The 27,878-nt window shown below is 46.6% G+C and overlaps 1 protein-coding gene across 2 annotated transcripts; it reads left to right on the forward strand.

Annotated features, from left to right (window-relative positions):
* Positions 1-2,651: 2,651 nt before the first annotated feature.
* On the forward strand, positions 2,652-27,740 carry LOC122165928 (deleted in malignant brain tumors 1 protein-like). 2 transcript variants are annotated; one of them, XM_042829323.1, is made up of 17 exons: positions 2,652-2,902; positions 3,939-4,259; positions 5,403-5,732; positions 6,180-6,235; positions 6,365-6,494; positions 7,585-7,899; positions 8,509-8,823; positions 9,306-9,620; positions 10,196-10,510; positions 11,260-11,574; positions 13,910-13,972; positions 21,341-21,688; positions 22,611-22,943; positions 23,512-23,841; positions 25,932-26,261; positions 26,890-27,009; positions 27,137-27,740. In XM_042829323.1, exons 1-17 carry the CDS (start codon positions 2,830-2,832, stop codon positions 27,178-27,180), a joined length of 4,053 nt encoding a protein of 1,350 aa, XP_042685257.1. In that variant the 5' UTR covers positions 2,652-2,829; the 3' UTR covers positions 27,181-27,740. The 2 variants fall into 2 exon arrangements, with proteins under 2 accessions (XP_042685257.1, XP_042685256.1); XM_042829322.1 differs by having other exon boundaries at positions 6,180-6,494.
* The last annotated feature ends 138 nt before the right edge of the window (positions 27,741-27,878 follow it).

The raw sequence follows: 27,878 nt of genomic DNA on the forward strand, positions 1-27,878 counted from the left end.
TTCACAAGCCTCCCAGGAATTCAACCTCCTGTGCTGGTCCCTGGCATTTTGATTCTGGAATTTCCATTTTCCTAATTTGATTAGGAGTAGGATAGAATTCCCTGAATGTCTTCCATTGTGTCTTTTACATTTTCTCGTCTCTTTCCCCCAATCAAATAATAACTCATAATTTCACTTTTACCAAACCTACAACTGCATGTTGTATGTGAGCCCTTCCCCTTCCCCTTCTTATTCCCCTTGCCCTTGCCTTTCCCCTTTTCCCTTCTCCTTCCCTTTTCCCCTTCACCTTCCCCTTCCCCTTTCCCCTTTTGCCTTTCCCTCCCCCTTTCCCTTTCACCTTCACCTTCCCCCTCCTCTCCCTCTTCTTTCTCTTCTTCCTATTCTTCTTCCTATTCTTTTTCCTATTCTTCTTGCTTTTCTTTTTCTTTTTTTCTCAGGGCACATTTCCTGGTGGCTTTGTTGTTTTCAGTGTGTTAAATGAGCACAAAGCACAGCCCGTCCCCTATGAAAGCAGCATGCAAAACCAGAGGAAGGGTGCCTGTGTTGTGTGAATCTCCAAAACTGGAACAACCCCATATTTCCCCATTTCCATCCAGCCCATGCTTTTTCTTGGCTATCATCTTGCATCCCTTCCTATCTCCATCACCCCCTACAACCATCGACCAAATGCCACAGTATTACCGGAGAGTAAACAGATGAGAATAGTTTTCAAGATAGTTTTCAAAACCTTTATACCACTACAAGAACTGCATGCAATCATAAAACCTGCATCCCTTTACAGGACCTGCATTTCATTATGCAGCATTCCTCTCCTCTTTAATTATTCCCCATTAGTTCCAATGCAATTTCCCCTCAAGTAGAGCATTTCTCTGTGCGTAACTCAAACCCGTTTCTTTCCGCATAGGATATTCCCTGCCTCCGGTGGTGTCTGCTGTGTTTTGCAAGAAGAAGGTTATCAAAAGTAGACAACATAGATTCACCAAGGGGAAAACATGCTTTATCAGTCTGGAAGCCTTCTCCAATGCCATAATTTGCTGGGTAGATGAGGGGAGAGCAGTGGATGTTACGTATCATGACTTCAGCAAGGCTTTTGACACTGCCTCCCACAACACCCTTGTAATGAATCTTAAGAAGTATGGACTAGATGAGTGGACAGTGATGTGGGCTGAGAACTGGCTGAGTAGCAGAGCTCAGAGGGCTGTGATTAATGGCACTGAGTCTGGTTGGAGCTCTGAAGGTGGCAGTGTTCCCCAGGGGCCAGTTCTGGGTCCGATCTTGTTCAACATCTTAATCAGTGAACTGGATGAAGGGATAGAGCCCACCCTCAGCAAGTTTGCTGATGACACAAAGCTGGAAGGAGTGGCTGACCCACCTGAAGGCTTCATTAGCTGGGAGTTAGACTACATGATCTCCGGAGGTTTCTTCAACCTCTACAATTCTGTGATTTTCTGTGACATAACTCTACAGATTATCTGCATGAAAATGCAAGAGGCCTCAGTTTGAGAGTTTGGAATCTGGAGAATTAATAGAACAAGCACATGAAGCCAGAATATTCTCTGGAACTGGATTGTCTCCTCAGAAATCAAACAGAGCTCTAAGCAAGGAAAGAGTTAACTAGCCTGTCTAGCCTATCTAACAGAAGACAGGTCTTATAAGGCGTTTCTCTAATTTAAAGCACATTTTTTTTCCCCTGAATAGTGAGTGCCCTCTTCAGAAATGCGTTGCATGAAATTTTCATGCACAAACAGGAAACATGCTGCGTGAAAAAAAATAATAAATAAAGCAATGCACAAGTATGTGAAAGTCTGTGAGCTTCAGAGATTGGTTGGTCTGTTATTGGCACAAGGAGCCATGGGGCAGGTGCTTGATCCCAAAGAAATTGGGGAAAGGCAAAAAGATGCTGAACAAAACCAATGTCCTGTGCATGGGAAACAGCTGGAAACTGAAGTAAAGTGGTAACAGCAAATTTTAATTTAATTTCTTTGTACCTTAGTAAGTATGAAGAAATCATATCCTGTTAAGACTGTGGACTCCATTTTTCATTAAACAAAGACCAAAAACTGAATTTGGAGTCTGAGATTTGCTGGCAGGAAGAAAGCCAATCTCTATTCCAGAGGTTGAATCCTAAAAAGAATCCAAAGCTGGTATCTACCTGAAAATCTACCATTTTCAACCTGTCCCTTATGATGCATGGTCGAAGGCCATGGACCATGGAGAGTCCTATAGCAGGGGAGGAATAACTGCATGCATTTGTACAGGTGAGAGGTTGAGCTGCTTAAAGGAGCTCTGTGCAAGAGGACCCAGGCGTCCTGGTCGTCAACATACTGGACATGGATAAGCCAAAGCAGAAGAAGAGTCACTGGGGCTGATGATACCATGGGTTTTTTACATGGTTTTGTGCCTACTGGTTGCTGCATTTCCTCCGCCTATCTCTTAAGAGAGAAAGGAGAAGAGCTGGGCAGGATGATGTGCCTTCCAGCCTTGCAACCCTCCTACTCTCTCTCTGCTGTCCTCTTATAATATTCACCCAGGGGACTGACCCCAAATGCCCACAGTGTTCCCAGAACACACTTGCTCATCACCATGGATAAAGCTGAAAGTGGAAGATTCAGTTCCCCTTCAGAAACTCAGCTTGGTGTTACGCAAGCACAAGCAGCAAGCCAGGGAGCAAGTGGAATGCATTCTCCTGCAGCTGCCTCCATGGAGTTTTGCTGAATTTCCTCTCCATTTGCTGATGGTGGACTTGAGCTCAGTTTTTACAGAGCCTGTCTCCTCCATCCCACCAGGCGGGGAGCAGCTTTTCCAAAAGTCTTCTACTGCTGGCTGGGCATGGGGCAGAGGCTGCTTGCATATACTTGGCTGGGAACTGGAGGGATCCTCTTTATCCTTACAGGGATGTGTGGTGAGTGCCTTGTGTTCCCACGTTTTGGGAAAGACCATGCTGGAATGATGTTCTCCATTTCTATGCAGCTTAATTACTATTGCTCCAAGTTCATAAGATGCATGCTTAGAGCAACCTGTGTGGGTTTCTTGGGAACTGGTGGAAGTAGGGTGCAGAAACTCCAAATGCAGCTGTAGAAGAGTTGAGTTTTTCTCAGAGGTGCTGGTACCTTCTAGAAGGTGAATGTTGCAAAAGGTACAGCAGTAGAATAATGTTGCAAATTAAGAACAAGCAAACAGCTTACAGGGATTGAAGAGGAGTTCAACCCAGTTGTCCAAAACATAGATTTATGGTCAAAAGAAACCAGAGTGAATTACTAAGGGTGGATAGAGATAATGAAGTGAAAAGTGCAGAATCAAGTGTGCCAAGTGAATATATTGCTGCCATTTTGATAGACTCAGCTACGTGCTATAGAGCGTGAATGGCTGAAAAAAGAGGAGGAATGGGAATTACCTGCTCTGTAATGGGTGTTGCTATTGGGCTGATGTGGTTGGACCAGGCTGATCTGAGATAGCTGAGTAGGTGTTTGCAGAAAATAAAGGAGCCCTTATGCTGTGGTCAAGGCTGTTCATCCAACAAAGCCAGGTGTGATCGGTGAGTGCAGCATGTGAGTGCACAGTGTTGCTCAAAATTGCTCCCACAAAGAGCCTGCAAATCATCCATTTAATTGCTAAATTATATTTAGGCATGTAAGTTCATCCCTGAAGCACACATGCTTAAAAAGCAATTGGCAAGATGTCATGTTTTGGCATTTCCTGCTTTGAGGAACTATATTCTTGTCTGCAGGTGGAAAATCTGGGCTTTGCTCAAGGGCCAGCTGGCACATATCCTTGTTGAAATTGTAATAAAATTCTAATTGTTTGTGTCTTCCTCTTGCTTATTCCTGCAGAATAGGGATGAAGGTAGACACTGTAAAGATTCCTTTCCATCAGCTCCTCAGTTTCTTTTTCTCTGTGATTTCTCACTAACTTCTCCTTCCCTTTTTTCTCTTTGTCAGTGTCGGGTCCTCTCCAGATCAGGCTGGTGAATGGCCCTGACTCCTGCACGGGGCGGCTGGAGGTGTTCTACAACAGCACCTGGGGGACGGTGTGCGATGACCACTGGGACCTAGCAGGAGCCCATGTGGTGTGCCGGCAGCTGGGCTGTGGGATGGGGCTGTCTGCCATTGGTGGGGCTCGGTACGGCCGAGGAAAAGATCCCATCTGGTTGGACAACGTTCAGTGCACTGGGATGGAAGCTGCTCTTTCCGAGTGCCGGGCACGGCCCTGGGGAACCCACAACTGTGGGCATGGAGAGGATGTCAGTGTTGTGTGCTCAGGTGAGTCTTGCTCTGGACTTGCTTGGATCAGATGACCTCCAGAGGTCCCTTCCAACCATTCATTGATTTTGTCTTGCACCAACTGCTGGAGACAGCCAAAGGATTAAATGGTGGGCAGAACTGTCCCTCCTTTGTAGTGGCTGAGCTTTGGGAATGCACGGAGCATGAGGATGGGAAAAGGTCCTGCTAATGTTGTAGAACCGCAGAGTCACTGAATCAGAATCGCAGAATCAAAAGATCACAGAAGTCATAGAATCACAGAATCAAATAATGGCTTCTGTTGGAAAGGACCTTAAAGAACATTTATTTTCAAAACTCCTGTTGATTTTCACTAGATCAGGCTGCCCAGGGTCCCAACCATCCCTTGGACACATCCACTTTCTCTCTGGTCAATCACCGCCCTCATAGTAAAGAATTTCTTCCTTATATCTCTTTCACCTCTTTGAATATCCATGTTCACAGTCATTGTCTCCTTTTGAACCAAGTGCAGGACATTGCAAGGTCTAGACATTATGGCTAAGAGCATCGGAGACATGAGTCATCCAACAGCAGCCTTTGCTGGAGCACGCAGTTCTCCATTAGCACCTCCTTTAGGATGAGATAAACCATTTGTCACCCAAAGATGTTTCAGATGAATGCCCAGCAAAATTCCTGATCAGTTACTGCTAGGCATTGCAGATAACTGCATGCTCAGCAAAGATTCTGATCATTTATTCCTAAACATCAGTGATGATGCATGCCCACAAAGTTTCAGTCATTTCTGATTATTATATACAAATGCACTCTTAGCATATTTTCTACCGTTTGCTCCTAAGCATCGTAGGTGACTGCATGCCCACCAAAGTTCGGGGTCATTTGCTCCAGTTGCTCTAGGCATTGTAGATGAATGCATGTCCAGCAAAGATTCTGATCATTTGCTCCTAAACATTACAGTTGATTGTTTGCCCAAGAATGTCTCTAATCATTTGCTCCTAAACAAAGCACTGTAGGTGTTTGCATGCCCAGTAAAGTTTTTAATCACTTGCTCTTAAGCATTGTAGGTGACTGCATGCCCAGAAAAGTTTGTGACCATTTGATCCTAAGCACTGTAGGTGTCTGCATGCCCAGAAAGACTCTGATTCTTTGCTTTCTGGGGTTTTTCAGGGGCACCCACTCCAGGTGAGATCCAGGTCAGGCTGATAAACGGCTCAAGCTCTTGCTCTGGCAGAGTGGAAATCTTCCACAACGGCAGCTGGGGCACCGTGTGTGATGATGGCTGGAACATGATGGCAGCTGAAGTGGTGTGCAGAGAAGTAGGCTGTGGCTCAGCTCTGTCAGCCCCCATTGAGGCTACTTTTGGGCAAGGGGAAGGACAAATCTGGATAGATGACGTGACCTGCGTTGGGACAGAGGCTTCCCTTTCTCTGTGCCAGGTCACTTCCTGGGGAAGCCACAATTGTGGCCACAGAGAGGATGCTGGTGTTGAATGCTTAGGTAAGTCTAACTTCTTCCCTATCAGGTCTGGCATCCATGCTTTTAAAACATTTGTTATTTATTTTTATTTTCATTTTTCTGTTTTTTATTTTCTATTTTTGGTGAAGGAATGGGTGGAGACAAGAACAGAAGAGCTTTAAAATGGTCCTAGGTGTAGATATCGACAGCCCTGTAAATGGAGGTGGAAGGAACTCCTTGATGGGCTGTGTGTGATAGGGAAAGGAAAGGAACAGGGAGCTTCAGAGGGGACATTCATCCAGGTGTTACACTGGGTGATGAGTTATGGGAGATGAATAACTATGGGGAGTCTGCTCATTTCAGTTCATATCTGCAGCATTTCAACCTTCAGCTGTGGGATTCACTTAAGCACTGGACTCCTTGGTCCCAGGGCAGTTCTGGTCCCTTCCTGGGCCATCACCCAGGTTTTTGGCGCTTGTGTCTTTCCAGAACCAACACAAGTACGTCTGGTGAACGGCTCCAGCCGCTGCTCAGGGAGAATTGAGGTACACCACAACCAACGCTGGGGGACAGTGTGCGATGACGGCTGGGACTTGGCTGATGCAGAGGTGGTGTGCAGGCAGCTGGGCTGTGGGACGGCAGTGTCAGCTCCTGGCAAAGCTCTGTTTGGGCAGGGACACGATCCTGTGTGGCTGGATGAGGTGAACTGCATGGGGACAGAAGGGGCCATCACTGAGTGTCGCTTGAAGCGCTGGGGAGACCATAACTGCAAACACGATGAAGATGCTAGTGTTGTGTGCTCAGGTAAGTGCCCGGCTCATGGATTCATGGAGAAGTTTTTCTGCAGGTACTCTAGCATCTAATTTTACTTTACTTCCCTCCATACACAATTTTCCTTTGTCTGTGATGCTACTGCAAGCAATAATGTTTGAGAGATAACTCTGTTCTTGTAGGCAATCTATAGACAGATTATACGGGTATGAATTTGTGCTAATCCTCTTTCTGACACCTTAACATAGCAGTTTACAAGTGGCTCACCACACCCATCATGCAGGGCTGCTCTGAATGTTTCAATTTGTGCACTCAGAGGGTTCATTTGACCAACAATGTTGTCCCAAGTTTCTTCTGGATTTCTAGAGGTGATCCAAGATTGAAAGATACTTCCCCTTTCCTCCAGCTTGCAATGGGATGCCATCTTTGTGAACGAGAAAATCTGGGTGCCTTCAGGCAGCATTTGCAAAGAGCTTTAGTAGATGAGACTAAATAGCATGGAAGGACACAGTGACACCATGTTCCCACAAAATCTTCTTTTTGCTTGAGTAAACAAATGTTATTTAAAAATATCTTTCCTAATTAAATGTGTTTTCAGAGAGAGATGTGGTCACATTAGCAGCACTTTGAAACTTGTTCTGGTGTTTATGATTTGAACATGGATGTTCAGGAGTCTTGCAGCTGTTGCCCATAGGAAACATTCCAAGGCATCCTGTTGTTAACTTCTTCTCAATGTGATCAGTGTCTCCCAAATGAAGATACTGATTCAGATGGGGAAACACGGTTGTCAAAAATCATTTCTGAGTGCTGACAGGGCAACACCTAACCAAAGTCCCTCCTCTTATTTTTAAACCATTCCCCCTTGTCCTATCACTATCTGCCCACATAAAAAGTCAGTCTTCTTGTTTTGTAAGCTCCCTTTAAGTAGTGGAAGGCTGCAAGGCTCTCTGGAGCCTTCTCATCTCCAGGCTGAATAAGACCAACTCCCTCAGCTTTTCTCCACAGGAGAGGTGTTCCACCACTTGTACATTGTATGGTTGCACCTAGCTGCAAGCCTCAGAAAAACATCTACTTCAGAAGACTGAATGTCCCTGTTAACTCATTTTTCTTACCCTACCTTTAGATCCCACAGAGTTACGGCTGGTGAATGGCCCAAGTCGCTGTGCTGGGCGAGTCGAGGTGCTTCATCACGAGCAGTGGGGAACTGTCTGTGACAACGAGTGGGGCATGGAGCATGCGAAAGTGGTGTGCCGGCAGCTGGGTTGTGGCACTCCAGTATATGCTCCAGGCTGGGCTAGGTTTGGCAGAGGCTATGACCCCATCTGGCTGGAGAAAGTGACCTGCTCAGGGATGGAGTCTGCCCTTAGTGAGTGCACAGTCCAGTCATGGGGACAACACAGCTGCCACCATGGGGAAGATGCCAGTGTGGTGTGCACAGGTAAGTCTATGCCACATCTTTTTTGTCTGTGTATATGGAGAGCCACACTGCCACTGAGAACAAAGGTGTTCAGAATGCAAAGGGGTGATGCTACTGTTCCTCCTGCCAAGAAATGATGCAGGGAGGACATTATCTCTGCCACTTTTCCCATTTTTCCTGGCTCATTTTTTAACTCAAGTGAACAGACACATGGCTTCTCACTGGACTTACACCTTGCTGAGTCCCAAGAGATTTCCTGTCTAGAAAAAACATTACATGGTGGAGCTAAGAGTCATGGTCCTTCACAAGATCTCCTGTTTCCAGGGTTTCCCTTCCTCCTTGTCCTATCATTATTTGCCCAAGTAAAAAGTTAGTCTCCTTCCTCTTTATAAGCTCCTTTTAAATACTGGAAGGCTGCAAAGTGGTCTCTCTGGAGTCTTCTCATCTCAAGGCTGAGCACCCCCAGCTCCCTCAGTCTTTCATCATAGGAGAGAAGCTCCAGTCCTATAAGCATTTTCACATCCTCCTCTGGACCAGCTCCAACAACTCCACATCATCTCCAGCAGCTCTTTCAGAATTTTTTTTTTTTCTTTTCTTTCTTTTTTTTCTTTTTTCTATTCTTCATTTCAGATCCAATGGCAGTCCAGCTGGTGAATGGCCCAAGTCGCTGCGCTGGGAGAGTCGAGGTGCTGGAGCAATACCAATGGGGGACAGTGTGCGATGACAACTGGGACATGAGAGATGCCAACGTTGTGTGCTGGCAGCTAGGCTGTGGTGTGGCCATTGCAGCTCCTGGCTTGGCTCACTTTGGACGGGGAAGTGGTCCCATCTGGCTGTCTGAGGTCAACTGCACAGGGACAGAAGATAGCCTCTCCAAATGCAGGGCCAGGCCTAAAGGAGTCACCGGGTGTCACCATGGAGAAGATGCCAGTGTGGTGTGCTCAGGTAGCTGCTGTTCATAGCTGATGAGCTTATGGGTATTAACATTTCAGGAGCTCAATGGATTGGTTCTCCTTTCTCACTTATGACAGTGCTCTTCCCATATGTGGGTCTTTGAATCTCTGTGGCAATCATAGAATCATAAAATCGTGAAGGTTGGAAAAGACTTCCAAGGTCTTCAAGTACAACCATCCACCTATCACCAATATTGCTGATTAAACAATATCCCTAAGTTCCAGATCTACACATTTCTTGAACGCTTCCATCAGAACAGTTTCCCAGAGCAGCTGTGGATCCTGGAGAAGTTCAAGGCCAGACAGGATGTGGCCCCGGAGAGAATGATCTACTGGGTTGCAGCACTTTAAGAGCCCTTCCAACCAAGACAATTAGAAGATTCTTATTCGCTCTCCGTGTCATATCAAGTGCTTGGTCTCTGATCACAAGGTCTACAGCCATGAGTTGATACTCTCTGCCTCTTTCTATTTCAGACCCCACCGAGGTCCGGCTGGTGAATGGCTCAAATCACTGCTCTGGGAGAGTTGAGGTGCTGCATAACCAGCGATGGGGAAGTGTGTGTGATGATGGCTGGGACTTGAATGATGCAGAAGTGGTGTGCCGGCAACTGGGCTGCGGTACAGCCATATGGGCTCCATCTGCAGCTCGGTTTGGGCAGGGCTATGAACCCATCTGGCTGGATGATGTGAACTGCACAGGATCAGAGGCTGCCCTCTCTGAGTGTAGGGCCAGACCATGGGGAGTGAGTAATTGCAACCACAAAGAAGATGCTGGTGTGGTGTGTATAGGTAAGAGACTCGCATTCCTTTGTGGTGCAGCTCTGGAAGGAGTGATGCTGGAAGGAATTATGGACTCTGTACTTTGCTATGTTCCTTAAAGGAAAGCATGCTGGTAGAGTAATGGAGAGACAACTTTATTTTGCTCATGTTAAATCTCTTGCCTCTATGTTGGTATCTATTTCCCTTTGCACATTGAACCTCCCCTCTACCATGAGTCCATCTAGTCTGCTTGGACTGCCAAGGCATCCTCTCACTTTGTGTTTCCATAGCACAAAACTTACATGTTTATACTCAGATTCCTCCATGTAAACCAGGTGGCTGAACCACCTCCATTAAAGTCTTGGGTGACCTAGGCAATGCAGCTAATTAATGCCCGACACAGATCATCCCACTGTAAAACAGTCACAAATATTTGCCCACATGAACCATGCTTTTTTTGAATGCCTGAGGACACCCTGAATGGGATTAAATGTCTGCGTTTATTCCAGTGGTAGTCTCCATGTCACATTGCATCTGACTGCGGTGTGAGTTTCCCATCTTCCACATTTATGTGTTTGACCTGCATGTGTCTTTCTCAACTCCAGGACCAACCCAGCTCCGGCTGGTGAACGGCTCTAACCGCTGCTCTGGGAGGGTCGAGGTCCTTCACAACCAGCAATGGGGAACGGTGTGTGACAATGGCTGGGACCTAAATGATGCAGAGGTGGTGTGCCAGCAGCTGGGCTGTGGGGCAGCCATGTCAGCTCCGGGCTCAGCACACTTTGGGCAAGGATCCAACCCTATTTGGCTGGAGGATGTTGAGTGCACAGGGATGGAAGGTGCCCTCTCTGAATGCAGGTCCAGGAAAGGGGAACTGAGTAAATGCAATCACGGTGAAGATGCTGGTGTTGTGTGCTCAGGTAATATTTTCTTGAATAGCATTACTCACTATTCTAACTAAAAGAGGGAAGATTTAGAGTAGATGTTAGGAGGAAGTTCCTTACTCAGAGGGTTGTGAGGCACTGGCATGAAGTGCCCCTGGAAGCAGAGGATGCCCTGTTTCTGTAGGTGCTCAAGACCAGGCTCAATGGAGCCCTGGGCATCCTGATGTAGTGGGTGGCAACCAGCCCATGGGAGGGGGTTAGAGAGAACTGGAGTGTGATGCAATCAAGAGCTGCTAAACTGGGAGCAGCATAGAAGGGAAGGGCTTGTTGCGCAAGGACACAGCAATCAGAAAGAGATTTTTCCAAAATCTATTGTATTCTTTGCCAGTAAGTATGGACAAATTTTATCAGAAATTTTCTTGTTCTGGATGATGATAAAAACCTCACTTTAAATATTCAACATTTCTATGATATTTAAGTATAAGAACAGGAGCACGCACTTCCTTCCCAAAGGTTCAGGTGATTCAACACTCCTGATCATCATGACTCCATAGCATGTGGGCACAGAAGCCTACTGGTGTTTTGGTGCTAAAGCTGTCTAGATTGCAAGGTCTGTGGCCATTGCAGAGGCTTTCAAGCATGTCATTTTTAATGGCTCAAAATACATAGAAAAGTTTCTTGGTTATAAGTTTCAGAAAAGGAGAAAAAATCAGTGACAAACTTTAGTATGTGATTAATATGACAATGGAAGAAAGCTTCCAAAAACCACGTCAATCTTGTTTCAGATCCCACATCATTGCGACTGGTGAATGGCTCAAATTCCTGTGCTGGGAGAGTGGAAGTGCTCCACAAGCAGCTGTGGGGATCTGTGTGTGATGATGGCTGGGACGTGGAGGATGCTGCAGTTGTGTGCCGGCAGTTGGGCTGTGGGACGGTCCTCTCGGCCCCTGGCAAAGCTTGGTTTGGGCGAGGGCATGGTGCCATCTGGCTGGATGATGTGAACTGCACAGGGATGGAAAACAACCTCCTGGAGTGCTTGGCCAGGCCACGGGGAGAACACAACTGTAATCACGGTGAAGATGCTGGTGTGGTGTGTTCAGGTAATGCGGCCCCATTGGTTTAGGAAAGGGGTTGGGCATGGTAATGTGATCTCTGCTCAGAAATGAAAGACTAACGGAGAATGAAGATGGAATTTTCTTCAAGGCAAACTGAGTCCTATATTTCCAGACTCCACCTGGCCCACTAGAGTAATTTGCCCATGATTATCATGATCAACTCATGGGAGATTAGACCTGGGCTCCCCAGAGATCCCTTCCAATCAACACCATGGTGACCCACAGTTGCCATTCACCTTAGTCAACACAATCATCCCAGAATGTGAATTCCTGAGTTCCAGACAGGACTCTGGCCAAGTCTATGGCTGTGGTGTTACATGGAGGAGTGTTTAAGGTTTGTAGAAGCATTTTTTGAGTAGCAATACTGTGTTAATCTTATCATTGTGTGAACAGTTAATTCTCCAATTGCTGCTGGTGTAAGGAATATTTGATTAATGCCTGCAGGGATGTGTGTCCTGGTCTCTATTATAGGAGGGAAAAAAGACTTTCTCAGGGTAGCTTATTTACACACACCCTGGTTTCTTCACTTTGTTCATCTTCCCACTCTTCACTCCATCTAAAGATCAATGGCATTGATACAAGGAAGCTTGGCAGTGGGTTGTCACTTATCAAAGCATATTGCCTAAGTAATTGCAAGGTTCATGGAGTTCCTTCTGCCTCCTGCTTCCTTCCTTTTTTGTCCTCACCTATTTTAACAAATTTCTAACATACTGTTCGGTCTTTCCTTATCTACGTGCAAGCCAATCTTGCATCCAAATGGGCTGCATACTCCACTTGCCTCTGCTCTGGGTCCTTGTTCCTTATTGTCTTTGTTCTCTGGACTGCTTTTGTCCAGATCCAGGTCTGCATGCTGACAATTGTTGAGTTGCTTGTGGCCTCGAGTTTTCCAGTGTGCATCATCTCTTATCATCCCATGCTGTACATGCTTCTCAAGGTCTCTGCTGGCATACCAAGTTTAGATCCTATAACTCTGCATCCCACCAGGGAAAGAGAGGTGATGCTGATTCCTGCCTGTCTTCTGCAGCATGTATCAGAGAAATAAAAAATAGAAGGTGAAGCCTGAACTGCAAATTGAAAGAAACTGATGTCCAAGGTTGAACATTGCACATCATCTTACACTTACACAACTTACACAACTTACACATCATCTTGCTCCTCCGTTCCAATCAGTGGTATCTCTCAAATGAAACTATATATGGTTTGGAAGATAATACAGTCCATGGGCTGCTTATGAAGGGTGGGAAAGCCTACAGAAAAGCTGGAACGTTCTCCCTTTTTCATTACCCTTAAGGCCCAGAGACACTAAAAAGGACATGGTAATGAAGAGAACCCTCTCTAGAATACAGACAGGCTTAAGAGTTTGCTTTTGTTGTTGTTCTTGTTGCTAAAGCTGTGGTTCTCATCTAGACATGGAGTTATTCTCTGAGCAGGAAGCACAGTTCCCTTTTCATCTTTTTCCTGTCACGGTTTAGAAGAGCTCAGCTCCAGCATGGCTGGGCAGTGACCTTGTGCTTCCAGTCCTTCAGCTAATCAGCAAAAGAGCAATTCTGGAATCTTAGAATCATAGACTTTTTTGAGTTAGAGGAGATTCTTAAAGGTCATCTGGTCCAACTCTCCTGCAATGAACAGGGACATCTACAGCTTGATCAGGTGCTCACAGCCCCATCAGTCTGACCTTGAATGTCTCCAGGGATGGGGCATCCACCATCTCTCTGGGCAATCTGTGCAAGTGCCTCACCACCCTCACTGTAAAAAACATCTTCATATCCAATCTAAATCTCACTTCTTTTAATCTGAAACCATTTCCCCTTGTCCTGTCACAACAGACTCTGGTAAAGAGTCTATTTGTACTAAAAAAAATTTAAAGCTATGAGCTTCCTATATCCCTGTTATTTGTGAGATGCTTATCTACAACCATCTCAAATTATCCCTGTGCTCTCTTCTTTACCTTTATTCTAGAGACAGTTTGCAATAGCTTAGCTCATCACTGAAAGGGAGGTTCAGAGATTTCATGTGCTGCATATTAGGAAAGATACTGAGATGCAAAGACTTCTCTTGTCTTGTCTCCCAATCTCGAAGAGAACCGTTCTCATTACTCAATGTGTGCTCTTGCAAGTAAATTTGGAGACTGCAATGTAGCCATAGGATAGTGTTTCTGAAAGTGCTTGTCTTTGAATAACAAAATAATAGTACATAATTAATTAAATAATTAAGCAATTTCCTGCCATCTAGCTACGTATCCATGAAATGCAATGAAAATAGATTTCATTGTACAATATATATCTGGCTTTTAATGTTTTATTTTTCTGGTCTATCATAGAGAATATCTCAAGCCTGACAGGATCACAAGGACCATCAAGTTCAACTCCCACCCCCTCACCAGGTACAGCTGTTAAAAAGTTATCTGAAATTGTTGTCTCTGTGCATTTTAGTAGCCAAGACAATCCAACAAAAAATTGTATGCTTTAAGGGAGGTGCTGAGGAGAAGACAGGGGGGTTTAACTTTGTTGTGAAGTAAAACACTAGATCTTCCATGTCTTTTATAGTGTATGTAGTGCTGATCACCATGCATCAGGAACAACAGCTGGTTCATAGAGTGCACCAAGGGCTGTGAGCTTCTGTAAGGTGCTACTGGCGGGCGTTTGCTCTCACTTTGCTTTGCGTCCCCAGCTCCACTGTTCTTCTGCTGCATCCTTGCTGTTGGGGCTGGCAGGGTTGAGCAGGATTGTGATGAAGAAAAGATCATGACTAAGGCTCTCCTCCCTTTCGCTTACTTTCTCCTCTACACTCTTCTATTCTGTTTTGTTTTCTTCTGTTCTACTCTGTTTTTCTGAGGCTCCTAATGAGAAATTAACTTTCTCAGGACATAGTTCACCACACCTTAGCATAAAGGACTCAAAGTGAATTTACTCTTTCTTCCATCTAGCTCCAAATGGCATCTCAAAGGACAATCTTGAATGGAGTCACAGGTACATGATTCACAATCATTTCAAACAAGTCAAATTGCATGTTTTGCAGGAGCTAAGCTGGTTGTTTATGGGAATTTACTACGAGCGGGAAGGTTTGGCTTCTTGCAAGTCCATAAACTTCCATAGACGAGAGCTGTGAGTTCTGTTGCAGGACCAGAGCTGGCTGCAAGTCAGGAGACAAGGACAGCAGGGGGAGCCTCCGAGCTATAGCAGGAAGGCTACCCCAACTCCTTCCAGCTGAAGGGACAAGTCCAGGGACATAAGAGAGGAGGGATTAGTGCATGAGGAGTCCTGTGCATGAAAGCATGATTCAGGTCATCAGAAGTCATCGTGTGCTGTACCCATGGCACAGCAGGACCACGGAGATGCCCTTGGGGCTGGCACGTAGAACACGGGACGAGGGTGCAGAGAGGGTTGTATTTGCTCTGTATGTTCCTGGAACAGCTCTCCATTTCACAACCTGGAGATAGGAGCAGGCTGTGGCATGGAGCAGAGGGTCACCTGCTGGAACAGAGTCACACAGAGCCCAAGTGACCAAGGGGCAGAGGAAGCTGGGCTGGCAAAGCAGGGAAAAGCCCAGAGCAAAGGAGGGAACAGGAAGAGGGCTTGCTGCTGAAATGCCTGTCACTCCCATCTGCCCCAGTTCCTCTCTGTCCCTCCCAGCTGGCCGGTGGGACCTGGCACTCAGCTGCTGGCCCTCAGCAGGGTGTGCTGCTCCAGCTTCCAGCCCATGGATGTATGAACATGGGGCTGCCTGGTGCACTCCATCCCTCATGCAGGTTCCCCTGGGGCAGAAACCAACCCACCTGCACTGGAGCCAAGAGTGTGGGGGTCCTCCTCCTGATGGTGTGCCTTTGGGGTGAGTGATGCTTTGCTTCTGACCACAGGGATCCCATGCGCAATGTGTGCTCCTGTAGTGGGAGTGGAGTGGGAGTGGGGATCCAGGGTTTCTTGGAGTACAGCACAGGCTGGTCAAGGGTTCTGGGATTCACACTGGAACAGCTGCCCAGAGAGGCTGTGGATACCACGTCCCTGGAGGTGTTCAAGGCCAGGTTGGATGGGACCCTGCTCAGCCTAGTCTGGTATTAAATGTGGAGGTTGGTGGCCCTGCATGTGGCAGGGGCTTGGAGATTCATGATCCTTGAGGTCGCTTCCAACCCTGGCCATTCTGTGATTCAGTGATTTCTTGAGGGGATAGCTCACTGAGTTTTTCCAGTACATAAAGGAAGCTGATAAACATGAAGGAGACCACTTTTTGTCATGTTCTGACAGTGATAGAAGAAGACTGAATGGCTTTGAACTAGTTGAGGGGAGATTCAGGTGAGGTGTTAGGAGGAAATAGGATAGCTAGCATTGGCACGGGCTGCGCAGAGTACCTTTGACTGTCCCATCCCTGGGGCCTTGAAGGTTGGATGGGTGGGATATGTGATATGGTGGGGGGCAACCAGCCCATGGCTGGGCAGTTGAGACTACATGGGCTTTAATGGCTCTTCCAACCAAGGCATACTGTGATGCTATGACTCTATGATTGCATGATCCTTTGTTTCTGTGGTTCTATTTGAGGCAAGAAGGAATACCTTGTGATGGTTTTGCAGTCAGGAGAGATGTTTTTATGTGAGGCTAGCCCTGCAGACCGAACTCCCAAAGCTGTGTATCATCTCCTTACGTCTTCACATGTGATTTTGCCAGAGGATTAGAGACTTGGGTGTGTTACAAGAGCAGAGGGAAATATGCCCAGTTTTTATCCTGAATCGGTCCCATAGACACTTGCGGTTGGTCTTTTATCCTGCCAAATCTTCTGAGTGCAGCCAATTGCTGGTGTAGAAGAATAAAGGGGCTCGGGTGAACTCTGCTCCCCTGTGCATGGACTAGGAGAGGCAAGAGCTATTTCATGGTGCAGCCTTTGTTATAGGATTGGTTAAGAAGGGGCCTAGGGCTTTGTTCAAGTTGCCACAACTCAGAGCAGAAGTGGGTTATTTGATCTGGGCACTATTTAAGTGCTTTTTCAGCTCTCCCCTCTTTTTCAGATCATGTTTGGAGGAAATGAAACTAGGAATGTACTTTCTCTGCCAGTACAAGCTTAATTTCCTAACTGATTGTTACTAAACCAGCTTGTATCACTTCCTCATGAAAAAAAAAAAAAAAATACTATAACATGCTTGGGTTATCTTCCTCTCTGGTGATCAATTCCAGAGCAGTGAAAACTTTCTTTCTGGAAATCCTACTACTGGAAGTTTCAGAATGGTGACTGCTCTTCCAGAATCAGTATCTCCTGGCTTGCAGGAGTCATCTGGGCTGGGACTGCCTAGGGTAGCAATGACCTCTCATTCTCTGCCCAAGCCAATGAAAGAAAAATACCAAGCAATACACCAGCTCTGCAAAGTCTAGACTGTGAGGTTGATTTGTTATTGCTTTTGAGAGGGTAGTTTTTAGCAAAAATGAGGAAAGGGAGCACAATGCCCATGTGCGTGGAGAATGGAGAGCATGAGTCTGGGAAGTGAGTGCCTGCAGTGCATCCATTTCAGACTCATCTTCAAAGTTAATTCTAGCGGTGTCTTTGCAAAGACATTTTCTTACTCTCTGCCCTTATAAATTAAAGAGCTGAGCTAATCCAGCCTACACACGCAAGGACAGTTTGTCCTTTTCAGGAAGCCTACAGCTCCCTACTTCTGGCTCGTGTCTAAGAATGATGCAGGGATTTGATTTCTACACTGCTTCTTCCTCCTTCTGGCCTCTGTGACCTCCCACGTGTTATATCTGACTCTCTACTGATTTAGGGAAATACTTGCACTTTCCCAACCAGAATTGTTTGGTCTTCCTTGAGTGTTCTAACTCAGGCATGAGACAGAGAACCAGCAGATGAAAGCAAACAGCAGAGTGATGTGCCCCTGCAGAAGGCAGGTCCCATTTTAGGTGGACAGTGTTACCCCTTGCTCTCTGTGCTGGTAGAAGAAGGATAAAAGGAGGACGAGGCATTCAGCTGCTCAGATTTCAGCAGTTGTGGAGGATGGGGTACCTGGGTGAGGGAACACGCAGGCACCAGATCCCAACACCGCTTATGACTCAGCTCTGGGAACAGCAGTACTGTGCTGGAGCTGAGCACAGATTGGTGCCCCAGTTCTTTGGAAATCATCATCCATGGTCAAAAATCTCTTGACAGAATGCAAGCACATTCCTCTTCAGCATTTATTTTTATGCTGACCATTAGGCTCTGTGCATTAGTCACTTCCAGTTAGCTTATTGCTCCACTTTGTTACTGCTTGTGCTAAGCACGCATAAGGAACTAGAGGCACTGTTTTGCTGCAGGTCTTGCAGAGTGAGGAAACCTTCCCATGAATAAGAATTCTTCCACTTCTCCAAACTCGGTGTGTATCTGCACCGCATGCAGTTGTTGTATGGTTATACAGCCACAGAAGAGAACTCCTGGGCTGTGGGATCCATTTTGAGATTATGAGGAGTAAATTCAGGCATTTATATACAGATGGCACTCAGCAGCTTATGAACTCTCAGGGCTGTTATAGCTGCTTGTTCCACGCCTACTTCTCTTTAGTGCAGAATGTTTTCCTAACATCCAGCCTGATCCTCCCCTCCCCTGATGCAGTTCCATGATGTTCGCTTGGATCTTGTTGATGTCACCAGAAAGCAGAGGTCAGTGTCTGCCCCTGTGCTCCCCTCATGTGTAAGCTGTAGCACAGGGCAAACACAGGGCAGGGCTTTGCAGAGCAGGGAACCAATCAAATAACTTCTGACTTTGGCATCACTCCGCTTAGCTTGCAGCTCTTGCCCGTAGGATCACCTGCCCTAGAAGCAGTGGCATGGGGCATTCAGGACATTTTCTGCCTGTCCAGCGCACCCTGGCTAGTTATGCTTTATCAGGGCTCCTCATCTACTTGGCATGCCTCATTGGTGAGTAGCATTTGCATGGGAGAAGGTGCATCCCACTAGAACATGTGTATGGGGAAAGAGGGATCTGTGATCTGCAAGAATGGGGAGATTGGGCTTGCAGACAGGCTTGGCAAAGCCTCCTTTTGCCTGTCAGCCTTTAAAAAGGAAGGGAAAATGGTGGATGGGGCAGGAGGCCTTACTAGCTGGATAATTACTTTGGCCTCTGCACTGTTTTCCTCGCACAGAGTAGTTGGGAAATATTTGGAGCCTTACCAGTCTTTTGCTGTTAAGATCACAAACAGCATATTTGTGTTGGCCACTTCTTCAGGGCCAGGCTGTTCATTTACAAAGATGGGGCCTAAAGTTCTCTTTCCTCTAACGCAAACGAGAGCAGGCACTTCTGCTGCTCTTCACACCATAGATGGCTGATTGTGCTTTAAATCCTCTGATAGCTGAGGTGCTGAGGTGTTGTTATTTCCTGTTCATGCCTACTTAATTTTATGTTCTCTTCTTTCCAAATAATGTCTCTTTGCTTTTCAGACCATCAAAATTCATTATTTTTATGCACAGCTGGAACACCACCCACTGGCTCTTGGCTTCATACAGTATCATGCAAATCACTAATTAAAATACAAGACTACACACCAAACAACTCCCTTCACTGTCTTAGCATAGAACAACAGAATTACAGAACGAAAGAGCAGTTGAGATTGGAAGGGACCTCTGAATCCATCTGGCCCAGTCCCTTACTCAAGCAGAGACATTGCCCAGGACCATGTCCAGACTGCTTTTCAAATTCTCCAAGGAGGAGAATCCACAATCTCCCTGGGAAAACTGTGCCAGCGCTCCATCACCCAAAAAGTGAAGAATTGCTTCCTGATATTTAGACTTCTTTATGTTCTAGTCTTGCCCATTGCCTCTTGTCCTGTTCATGGACACCACAGAGAAGAGCCTGGATCCATCCTCTTTCCACCCTCCTTTTAGATTTATACATGTTGATAAGATGCCCCTGAGCCTTCTTTTCTCCAAGCTGGGCAGTCCCAGCTCTCCCAACTGCTCCTCACAGGAGATGTGCTCCAATTCCTTCATCATCTTTGTAGCCCTCCACTGGACGTTTCCCAGCACGTCCATGTCTCTGCTGTGCTGAGGAGTCCAGAATTGAACCCATAGCACCCTCACCAGTGCTGAACAGAGGTGAAGGATCACCTTTCTTGACCTGCTGGTGGTACTTCACCTAATGCAACAGCTGACTGGTAGCTACTCCATACATCCAGAATTTTCCATCCACTCACTGCAGTGTTTTCATTTTGTTCCTGAACATATTCAGGAAGAAAAAACATCCAAATCCCCTTTAAAGGCAAGTGTCTTTTATTAGGAAAATGCAGAGCATTTTCTCTCCTAGATCTGGATTTATTTTTTTTTTATTTGCCTACCAAAGGAAAAGTGCTTCACGTTGCTGGTTGCAGAGACCATGTAAAGCTAGCACAGGTGGTATAGGCATTCCCAGCTCTTCTGCGCAGGACCCTTTGTGAGTGCTGTGTCCCTTGCGGAGCAGCTCACTCCCCACTGGGTTCCCCTCCAGCTGTCAGATGGATCACACCACTGTGCTGGCCACATCAAGGTGTTCTACAGCAACAGGTTGGGAGTGGTGTGCGATGACCACTTGGACCTGGGCGATGCCAATTTTTAGTGCCAGCAGCTGGGCTGCAGCAGTGCACTGCCAGCCACTGTGGGTGGAGGTTTGCAACAGCCATCAGAGACAGGCAATTCAGGGCAATTCTGGACCTATCCGGTTGGATGGTGTCAAACACATGGGGACAGAGGTTGCACTTTCTTACTGCAGAGCAAATGACTGTGGGAAGAACAATTGCCACCATGGTGAAGACGCTGGTGTGGTTTGCTCAGGTAACACCTGAGGAATTCATAGGGTGGGAGAATGCAGTTGGATATTTTGTGGTTCATCCCATATGGAGACCAGTAGGCAAAAGAGCAAATTGGAAACCAGTTTCGGAAACTGGATTATCAGGAAATCAGTGCTCATTTCACCTTGCAAAAGTCCTGAGATGCGGAGCCACTTCTGTGGGAGGTGCCTTTTGCGCATCACACTTCTCCATGATCGGAAGGATCCTTGCATTGGTTGAATTTCTGGGGAAAAAAGAAAAAGACAACATTAGAGATGAAGCCACCCATTATACTTTTCAGGCACTGTAAGACAACTTTAGGCAGGAGAGAGGGATCAAAAGGAGGCATTCAGATACTTCCTCACTGTTTCCAATAGCAGGGACACCAGATTGTTCCTGTGCTTTAACCGCTGTCATTGTGAAATCAGCTTGAGAAATCTTTTGCAACCACAAAATATGTCAGAGTTGGAGATTTGGTGGCTTATCGAGGTACAGGCAATTGGTGGGTATTGTGCCAAAATTGTCCCAATAGATAATCATGATCTGATAGTGATAGGACAAGGGAAGCAATTTTAAACTAAAAGAGAGAAGATTAAGGTTGGATGTTAGGAGAAAATTCTTTACTCAGAGGGCGGTGAGGCACTGGAACAGATTGCCCAGAGAAGCTGCGGATGCCTGATACCTGGAGGTGCTCAAGAACTGGTTGGATGGCACCCTGTGCAGCCTGATCTAGTGGGTAGCAACCCTGCCCCATGGCAGTGGGTTTGGAACTGGATGCACTTCAAGGTCCTGTCCAATCCAAGCCATTCTGTTATTCTGTGATCATGCGGGGAGCTTTTCAGCTGCTGAGAGCATGAATGGCATACAGATGTGCTTGTAGCAAGGGTCTGATGCTACCAACTCAAGCCATCTGATGAGTCTATGATTCTGTGATCCTATAATTCTATGAAATGAGAGGCAAGGGGTTTTCACGGTGCACCTCTTTACTTCTTGCAGGCTCAGACAGCCACAACCTGGATCCTAGCACTGGTTCTGCAGAGCTGCGCCTGGTGAATGGCTCGAACCGCTGTTCTGGAAGAGTGGAGATACTGTATTATCACCAGTGGGGAACTGTGTGTGATGACGACTGGAGCTTTACTAATGCCAAAGTGGTGTGCCGGCAGCTGGGCTGTGGGGAAGCAGTATCATCCCATAACTCGGCATACTTTGGCCAGGGGTCAGGTCCCATTTGGCTGGACAACGTTCAGTGCACTGGGACAGAAACTGCCCTGTCTCAATGTCAAGCCAGGCCTCTGGGATTCAATAACTGTGACCATGGAGAAGATGCTGGAGTTGTGTGTGCAGGTAATCTCTGATAACATCATGCAGGCATACCAGAAGTTCAGAGGAGGATGCGTTTCTCCAGGGCTTAATACCATTTTCAGAGCTCCAACAAAGTGATGGATGGCAGACACCTTGGTAGAAGGGTGACATTGTCCTCTCTTCTCTAGTGCAAAGTGTCATGTTGGACTTCTTAGCAGAACTCCTTGGGGTGTAACAGAAAGCCTCTTCCTCTGGAGATTGCTGAGATCTCCAAGCCATTACAGCAGGTTCTGGACCTGTTAGAAATAGATTGCAGAAGTTTATGGGGACAGTTCAGTGTTCACACATTTAATGTGGATGGGCTCTGAGGCTACACTGCTTTGTGTGCACCTACTCAACAGCTCTGAATCTTCCTGTATTAATACACTGGCAGTATCATTGTAGAGATGATCAGAGGGATGAAGCACCTCCTCTGAGAAGACAGGCTGAGAGGGCTGGGCTCAGTCAGCCTGGAGAAGGCTTTGGGGAGATCGTACTGACACATGTCAGTACTTAAAAGGTGCTTAGAAGAAAGACAGAGAAAGTCTTTTTACACAGTCTAATATTCCCAGAATAAGGGAGAATTGTTTTAAAGTAAAACAGAAGAGATTTAGGTTAGATTTTTGGTGGAAACTCTTTACTCAGAGAGTAGTGAGGCCTTGGCTGACCAGAAAAGCTGTGGATGTCCCAACCCTGAAGGCCGGGCTGGATGGGACCCTGGGCAGCCTGATGTGCTGGGTGACAGCGAGCCCACAGCAGGCATTTAGAACTGCATGATCTTTAAGATGTCTTCCAATATAAGCCATTCTATGATTCTATGATCTTTAAGGTCTTTTCCAAACTAAGCCATCCCATGATCCTACGATCATTAAAGTTACCTTTTAACCAAAGGCATTCTATGTTTCTCTCTCCCTTTTGCCACCAGAAGGCACAGTCACTGAAAAACCAGCTCAGCTGCGCCTGGCGAATGGCCCCAGCCACTGCGCGGGGCGCGTGGAGGTGCTGCACGACCACCAGTGGGGCACAGTGTGTGATGATGACTGGAGTCTGAGCGAGGCCACAGTGGTGTGCCGGCAACTGGGCTGTGGGACAGCTGTCTCAGCCCCAGGCTCAGCTCACTTTGGGCAAGGCTCTGGCCGTGTTTGGCTGGATAACGTGAACTGCACGGGGGCAGAAGCTGCGCTCTCTCAGTGCCAGAGGAGGCCATGGGGATCCAACGACTGCACCCACAGGGAGGATGCTGGTGTGGTGTGCTCAGGTGAGCCCTATCTATAAATACTGGCTGAAATTAGGTGATCTTAAAGGTCCCTTCCAACTCAGGCCATGCTGTGTTACTATGCAGGGTTGGTGCAGCAACAAATCAAATCACATCTTTTTATTCAGACAACTGCCTTTGCCACACATGGTGAAGAATAAAATAGAATCAGAGAATATTGTGAATGCCACACCAGGTGATGCCCTTCCTTCTACAAGACCTAAGCAAGCTGTAAGAAAGACCATGTGCAGAAAGATCCACCCAAAGAGAATTATTCTCCTTTCTGATAACTCCCTTTCTGATAACTCGAGCTGCATAAACTTGTCTCCAGTGCCTCCTACCATTTTGCACAATTACTACTTATCCTAGAACCCTTTGCCAAGCACTGAGCTCCAAGCTCTGGAGCTGTGGCCTCTTTTTATGTGAGTAGATGAGAGGAAAATCCCGAGACATCTTTGACAATGTGCTCCCTAGGCATCTTGAAGGATGTAGTACTAGTTTTCCCATGGTTTAATCCCTTGGAGCCGTAGTTGTTGAGCAAGCATGAATGTACACTTTGTTCCCTATACAGACATAAAGACTTCAGAGCACCGTCTGGTGAGGCTGATGAATGGATCAAACAATTGCGTTGGGAGAGTTGAGATTTTTCATGACCAGAAGTGGGGAACCGTGTGTGATGACACTTGGGACCTACAGGATGCTGCAGTCGTGTGCCGGGAGCTGGGCTGCGGGATGGCAATGTCAGCACCAGGCTCAGCTCATTTTGGGCAAGGTTCAGACCCCATCTGGCAGGACAGCGTTCACTGTACAGGAACAGAGTCCACCCTAGAGGAATGTACGCTGAGCAACTGGGGAGAACACAACTGTGGTCACAGTGAGGATGCTGGTGTTGTGTGCACAGGTAACACTATGGGCACAAGAGTGGGATATCCAGAAGTGTCCCCATCCAATGGGAATTCTATGGGCTATGGGCTTGGACACAGAGACATCGTTCTGCCCAAGGATTGTGACAGACTTTCCTTTTTCCTTCTTTCCTCTTTTGGAGTGCAGCAGAAATACTGCCATTCCTTTTATAGCATTCATTTGCTTCAGCGTAGATGCTTCCTACCAGGTATATCCTGACTGAGGCAGGAGCATGAGGTTGATTGCACGTCCTGAATCATGTCTGAGAGCCATATGCAATCCAAGACAATGTAGGGTATTGCAAGCAACCTAACTCCATCTCCAGGCCAGGAAACCCTGAGCAATGTCACATCTTCACATCTTACGATGTTTCCTAAATTGATTAGAGATCAAGATACCAAGTGTAGGTGTCTATCTGTAGGACTACTCATGGGATTAGCTGGCCAGACTTCGGACACTATCAGAGTTTATCCAGCCAACTGAGTCAAGAGTGGCTGGAGAGATGCTCAGGCTGGAGACACTGCGAAGCAGATGACATTTGCTTACCTGAGTTGCTAGTTAGGCCCCACTGCCTGCACATGGACAGGACCCCATTCCTCAATTATCAATGCTTCATTCTACTTTAGATGCCTTAAGGTACCAAAACATGTGCTCAAGACTGGAAGATGTTGCTTGCCAGTTTGTAGATTTCATGTTATGAGTAGATGAATTCTGCTCCTGTAGTGCCTTGAGGGACTTTTAGGAGCCTGGTCCTGTCTCTCTCCCATGTAGAGAATATTCTGCGCTGAAGACTCCAACTGTTGGTTAGATGAACCCACCTCAGAGGTGGATCAGGAGCAGCCTGCACTGTCCCACCTTTTCTGTTCCAGCACTAAGGAAACTGTGTTGTTATTTTTTGGATGGGGGAAAGTTCTGCAGGTGAACATATTTAAGACTGACGGGCTAGGAAGTCTTATCTTCAGTCGTAACTTTGTACATAGCAGGCTGGGATCTTCATGACCCACATCAGTTTTTGGCAGACTTTTGGGACAGCTATTCAACTTAAGTTTTAAGTCAGATGGTAGGGAATCCATTGCGTCTACAGGGAAATTGGCCTGATAAGAAATTAACTTCACTGCTGGTATTTTCTTCAATTTTTTTTGTTTGTTTAGTTTATCTGAATTGAACTGTTAATTCCATTTCACCTTTGCCTGTGGAATTAAAATGCCTTGTGCTATCAGACACCTTCAACTACAGGTATACACAGGGCAGAAATGAGCCTCCCCATTGCACTTTTTGATTCAGCTCTGTATCTAGGAAGTTCCATGTCTTTTCCTTGGAAAGGAAGAATTCAGTGTATGTGTGTTTGAGAGAAAGGTGCCATAAACACCTTGAGAATGATGCAGTATTGTAATAGGTGACTTCTGAGAAGTTTCTTTGATTGTGAGCCATTTATGCATGCTTTATAATGCCTTTGCACATTCAGAAGGTGTTTAATAATACGCCTTTGCAAGGAGTTGTGCATCCAACTTATACTGACTTAACCTACAGTCACTCTAGCAATGACAGAACCTTGTGATGGGCAAAGCTCTGTTAAAAATCAAGATGCACATTTCCCAGACAGGAGAGTTCAGTGTCTGGCTGCCCTAGAACAGTGTGGATCTCCCATGATTCCCATTTTGCATCTACTAGTCCTCAAGTGATGTGGCATTGAGGATGTGTGTGATGTTGCATGAGGAATCTCATGCAAGGCATTGGAGTAGGTCAGTAAGCCTAACTTTAAGCAATGGGTGCTGCTGAATGGTTGCTTGCCTGTAGCAGAACACTGAAAAAAATGACCTAGAGCAAGTCAGAAAGCATGTCTCTAGTTGAATACTCGTATGAAATGTGAGCCAATGTGTGTGTGCAAGATAGTGTGCTGGCATACATGTTGTATGTGTGCTATTCCTCACAAGCCTCTGCTTCCATGCAACTGTCAATAAAGCACAAACCTGACCTGTCAGCATTTTTTCTGTGCTAGCGCCCATGTCACTCTCCTTCCAAACTCTCCATCTCCAGGAGTGTAGAGGGTCCAAGGACATCACCTCCCCTCTCTGCTCTCCACTGCAGGCACCAACCCCTTGCAGCTGCGGGTGCAGGATGGTCCTGGTCCTTGTGCGGGGCGTGTGGAGGTTCTGTACAATTCTACCTGGTATGGCGTCTGTGACAGCAGCTGGACCATGCTGGAGGCCAAGGTAGTCTGCAAGCAGCTGGGCTGTGGACCAGCAGAGTCTGCACCCATTGGAGGCCAGTTCAGCCAAGGGCATGACCTTACCTTGCTGGAGGGGCTGAGCTGCCGTGGCACAGAATCGCTCTTCCTGGAGTGCCAGCAGAGAAATATGGGCCCAGGACTGTGCAGACACGGCATGGCAGCCGGTGTGGTGTGCACAGAGATGAAAGGTGAGTGCTAGCAACCTCCATCATCCTACTGCAGTTGGCACCAGTCTGAACTATTGTCTGAACTAGTGTCAAACTAGGTTTCTAGGACAGATAGAGGTCCCACTTAGCCATGGTACAGAAGACATGGGGTGATAGCCATTCTCCCTAAACCTCAAACCTCCTGCCCTAGTTTTATCTCCTTTCCAGATGGGCAAAAGTGCTTCCAGAAACCATTAGATAGGGTAGATGCACCTGAAGGAAGTAGTTGTAGACATTAATGTGGTATTAATTAGGAGAATGCATTTCAGCAGATGTGGCTGAGACTAGGCAAGACAATTTCCAGTGGGCTTTGATTTCTGCAAATGTGTAGTCTCCTATTTGTAACAGGGCTCTGTAATGCCTTGCTGTCTCCCATGGGTGTCTGAGAATGCAGAGATCTCCCCTGGTTCCATTAGTCCAAGGTAGGGTTCCATGCACTCAGCAAAGATAAGCTGACAGGGTGGTGCCTGAGCCCCAGGGAAAGTTGTGATGGAAGATACTGAAATTTCCCAAAAATGTGCAGAAAAAATGAAGGGTAAGAAGAAACTCTAAAGGAGAGCATGGGTCCAACTATCTAACCAAACTCCTCCACGCTGAACTCTTTCTGCAGACATTACGCATTCCTGCACAGTGTTGTCAGGTCTTCTTGGCGTGGTGGCGATGTTCTGTGGGATCCTGTTGGTCATGTACTTGGGAGTGAGATGTAGAAGACAGGCTGGACGCATCCTGGGTAAGAGCAGGACGACCACCATGCGTGATGCCCCTGGTCTCCCTGCAGGGCTCATTGTGCTTTTGAATGCATTTCTGGGATTGGGGTTTGTACCTTCTGTGCACTATCCTGCTCCTTTATTTTGCAGACAAGTCACGTGTAAGGAAAATGGAGAATGCTGGGATGTCTTAGTTAGCCACACTTCTGATATTGAAGGCAAGGCTCTCAGGACCTCAGAAAGCAGCAGAGACACTGTTCTGTGGAATCAGAGGAGCAGAACCGCCCTAAGAGGAGAGCAAAGAAGATCTCCTCTAGCAATCCCATCACGTGTGCCCATAGCCCTGGCTCACAGTACAGAGCCTCTTGGGGTCCCAGTTTCACCCTTGACCACACACAGCACCATAAGTCCTTCAGTCTCCAAAAAAGATCTTCTCAAAATGATAAACCTTGGATGATCCTCCAGGTAGACTCCAGCATCCCAACACCATTTGCCTGCACAGAACCCTCATTCCCAGCCCTACAATCCTGCTCATTCCATCACCCCAACAGGGATAACACCTTTTCCTCTAATCTCCCGTGGAAATCATTTCCTGAACCATGAAGAAGTGAGCAGGATGGTCTACTGAACTGTACGTAGCTAATGTTGCAAAATGAACAATGCGCTTCAAAGCCTCTCCAGAATGAAGTACCTCACCCATTGTATTTATTCAATCCAATTTTTGAATTCTAGTAAAAAATCCTGAAACCTGGAAGAACAAGAATGTAATATTATTTATGTATTCTGGGATACGTTGAGACTTAACCTGAAGTCTACGCATGGTGAACGTGATGGAAAAATGGGTCCTTTGTCTATGGAAGGGTAATAGATAGTCAGGTCAGATATAGGAGTC

Source organism: Centrocercus urophasianus, unplaced genomic scaffold (assembly GCF_019232065.1).
Source record: "Centrocercus urophasianus isolate 14NV4802_14NV808 unplaced genomic scaffold, USGS_Curo_1.0 seq_305, whole genome shotgun sequence".
Lineage (NCBI taxonomy): Eukaryota > Metazoa > Chordata > Aves > Galliformes > Phasianidae > Centrocercus > Centrocercus urophasianus.

Excerpts from the sequence above, each read along its gene's own strand:
- LOC122165928 (XM_042829322.1), top strand. The coding sequence starts at position 2,830 with ATGGGGCAGAGGCTGCTTGCATATACTTGGCTGGGAACTGGAGGGATC. Across the intron at positions 9,621-10,195 it reads TGCTGGTGTGGTGTGTATAG|GACCAACCCAGCTCCGGCTG; the intron begins GTAAGAGACTCG and ends TCTCAACTCCAG. Across the intron at positions 27,010-27,136 it reads ACAGGCTGGACGCATCCTGG|ACAAGTCACGTGTAAGGAAA; the intron begins GTAAGAGCAGGA and ends TTTATTTTGCAG.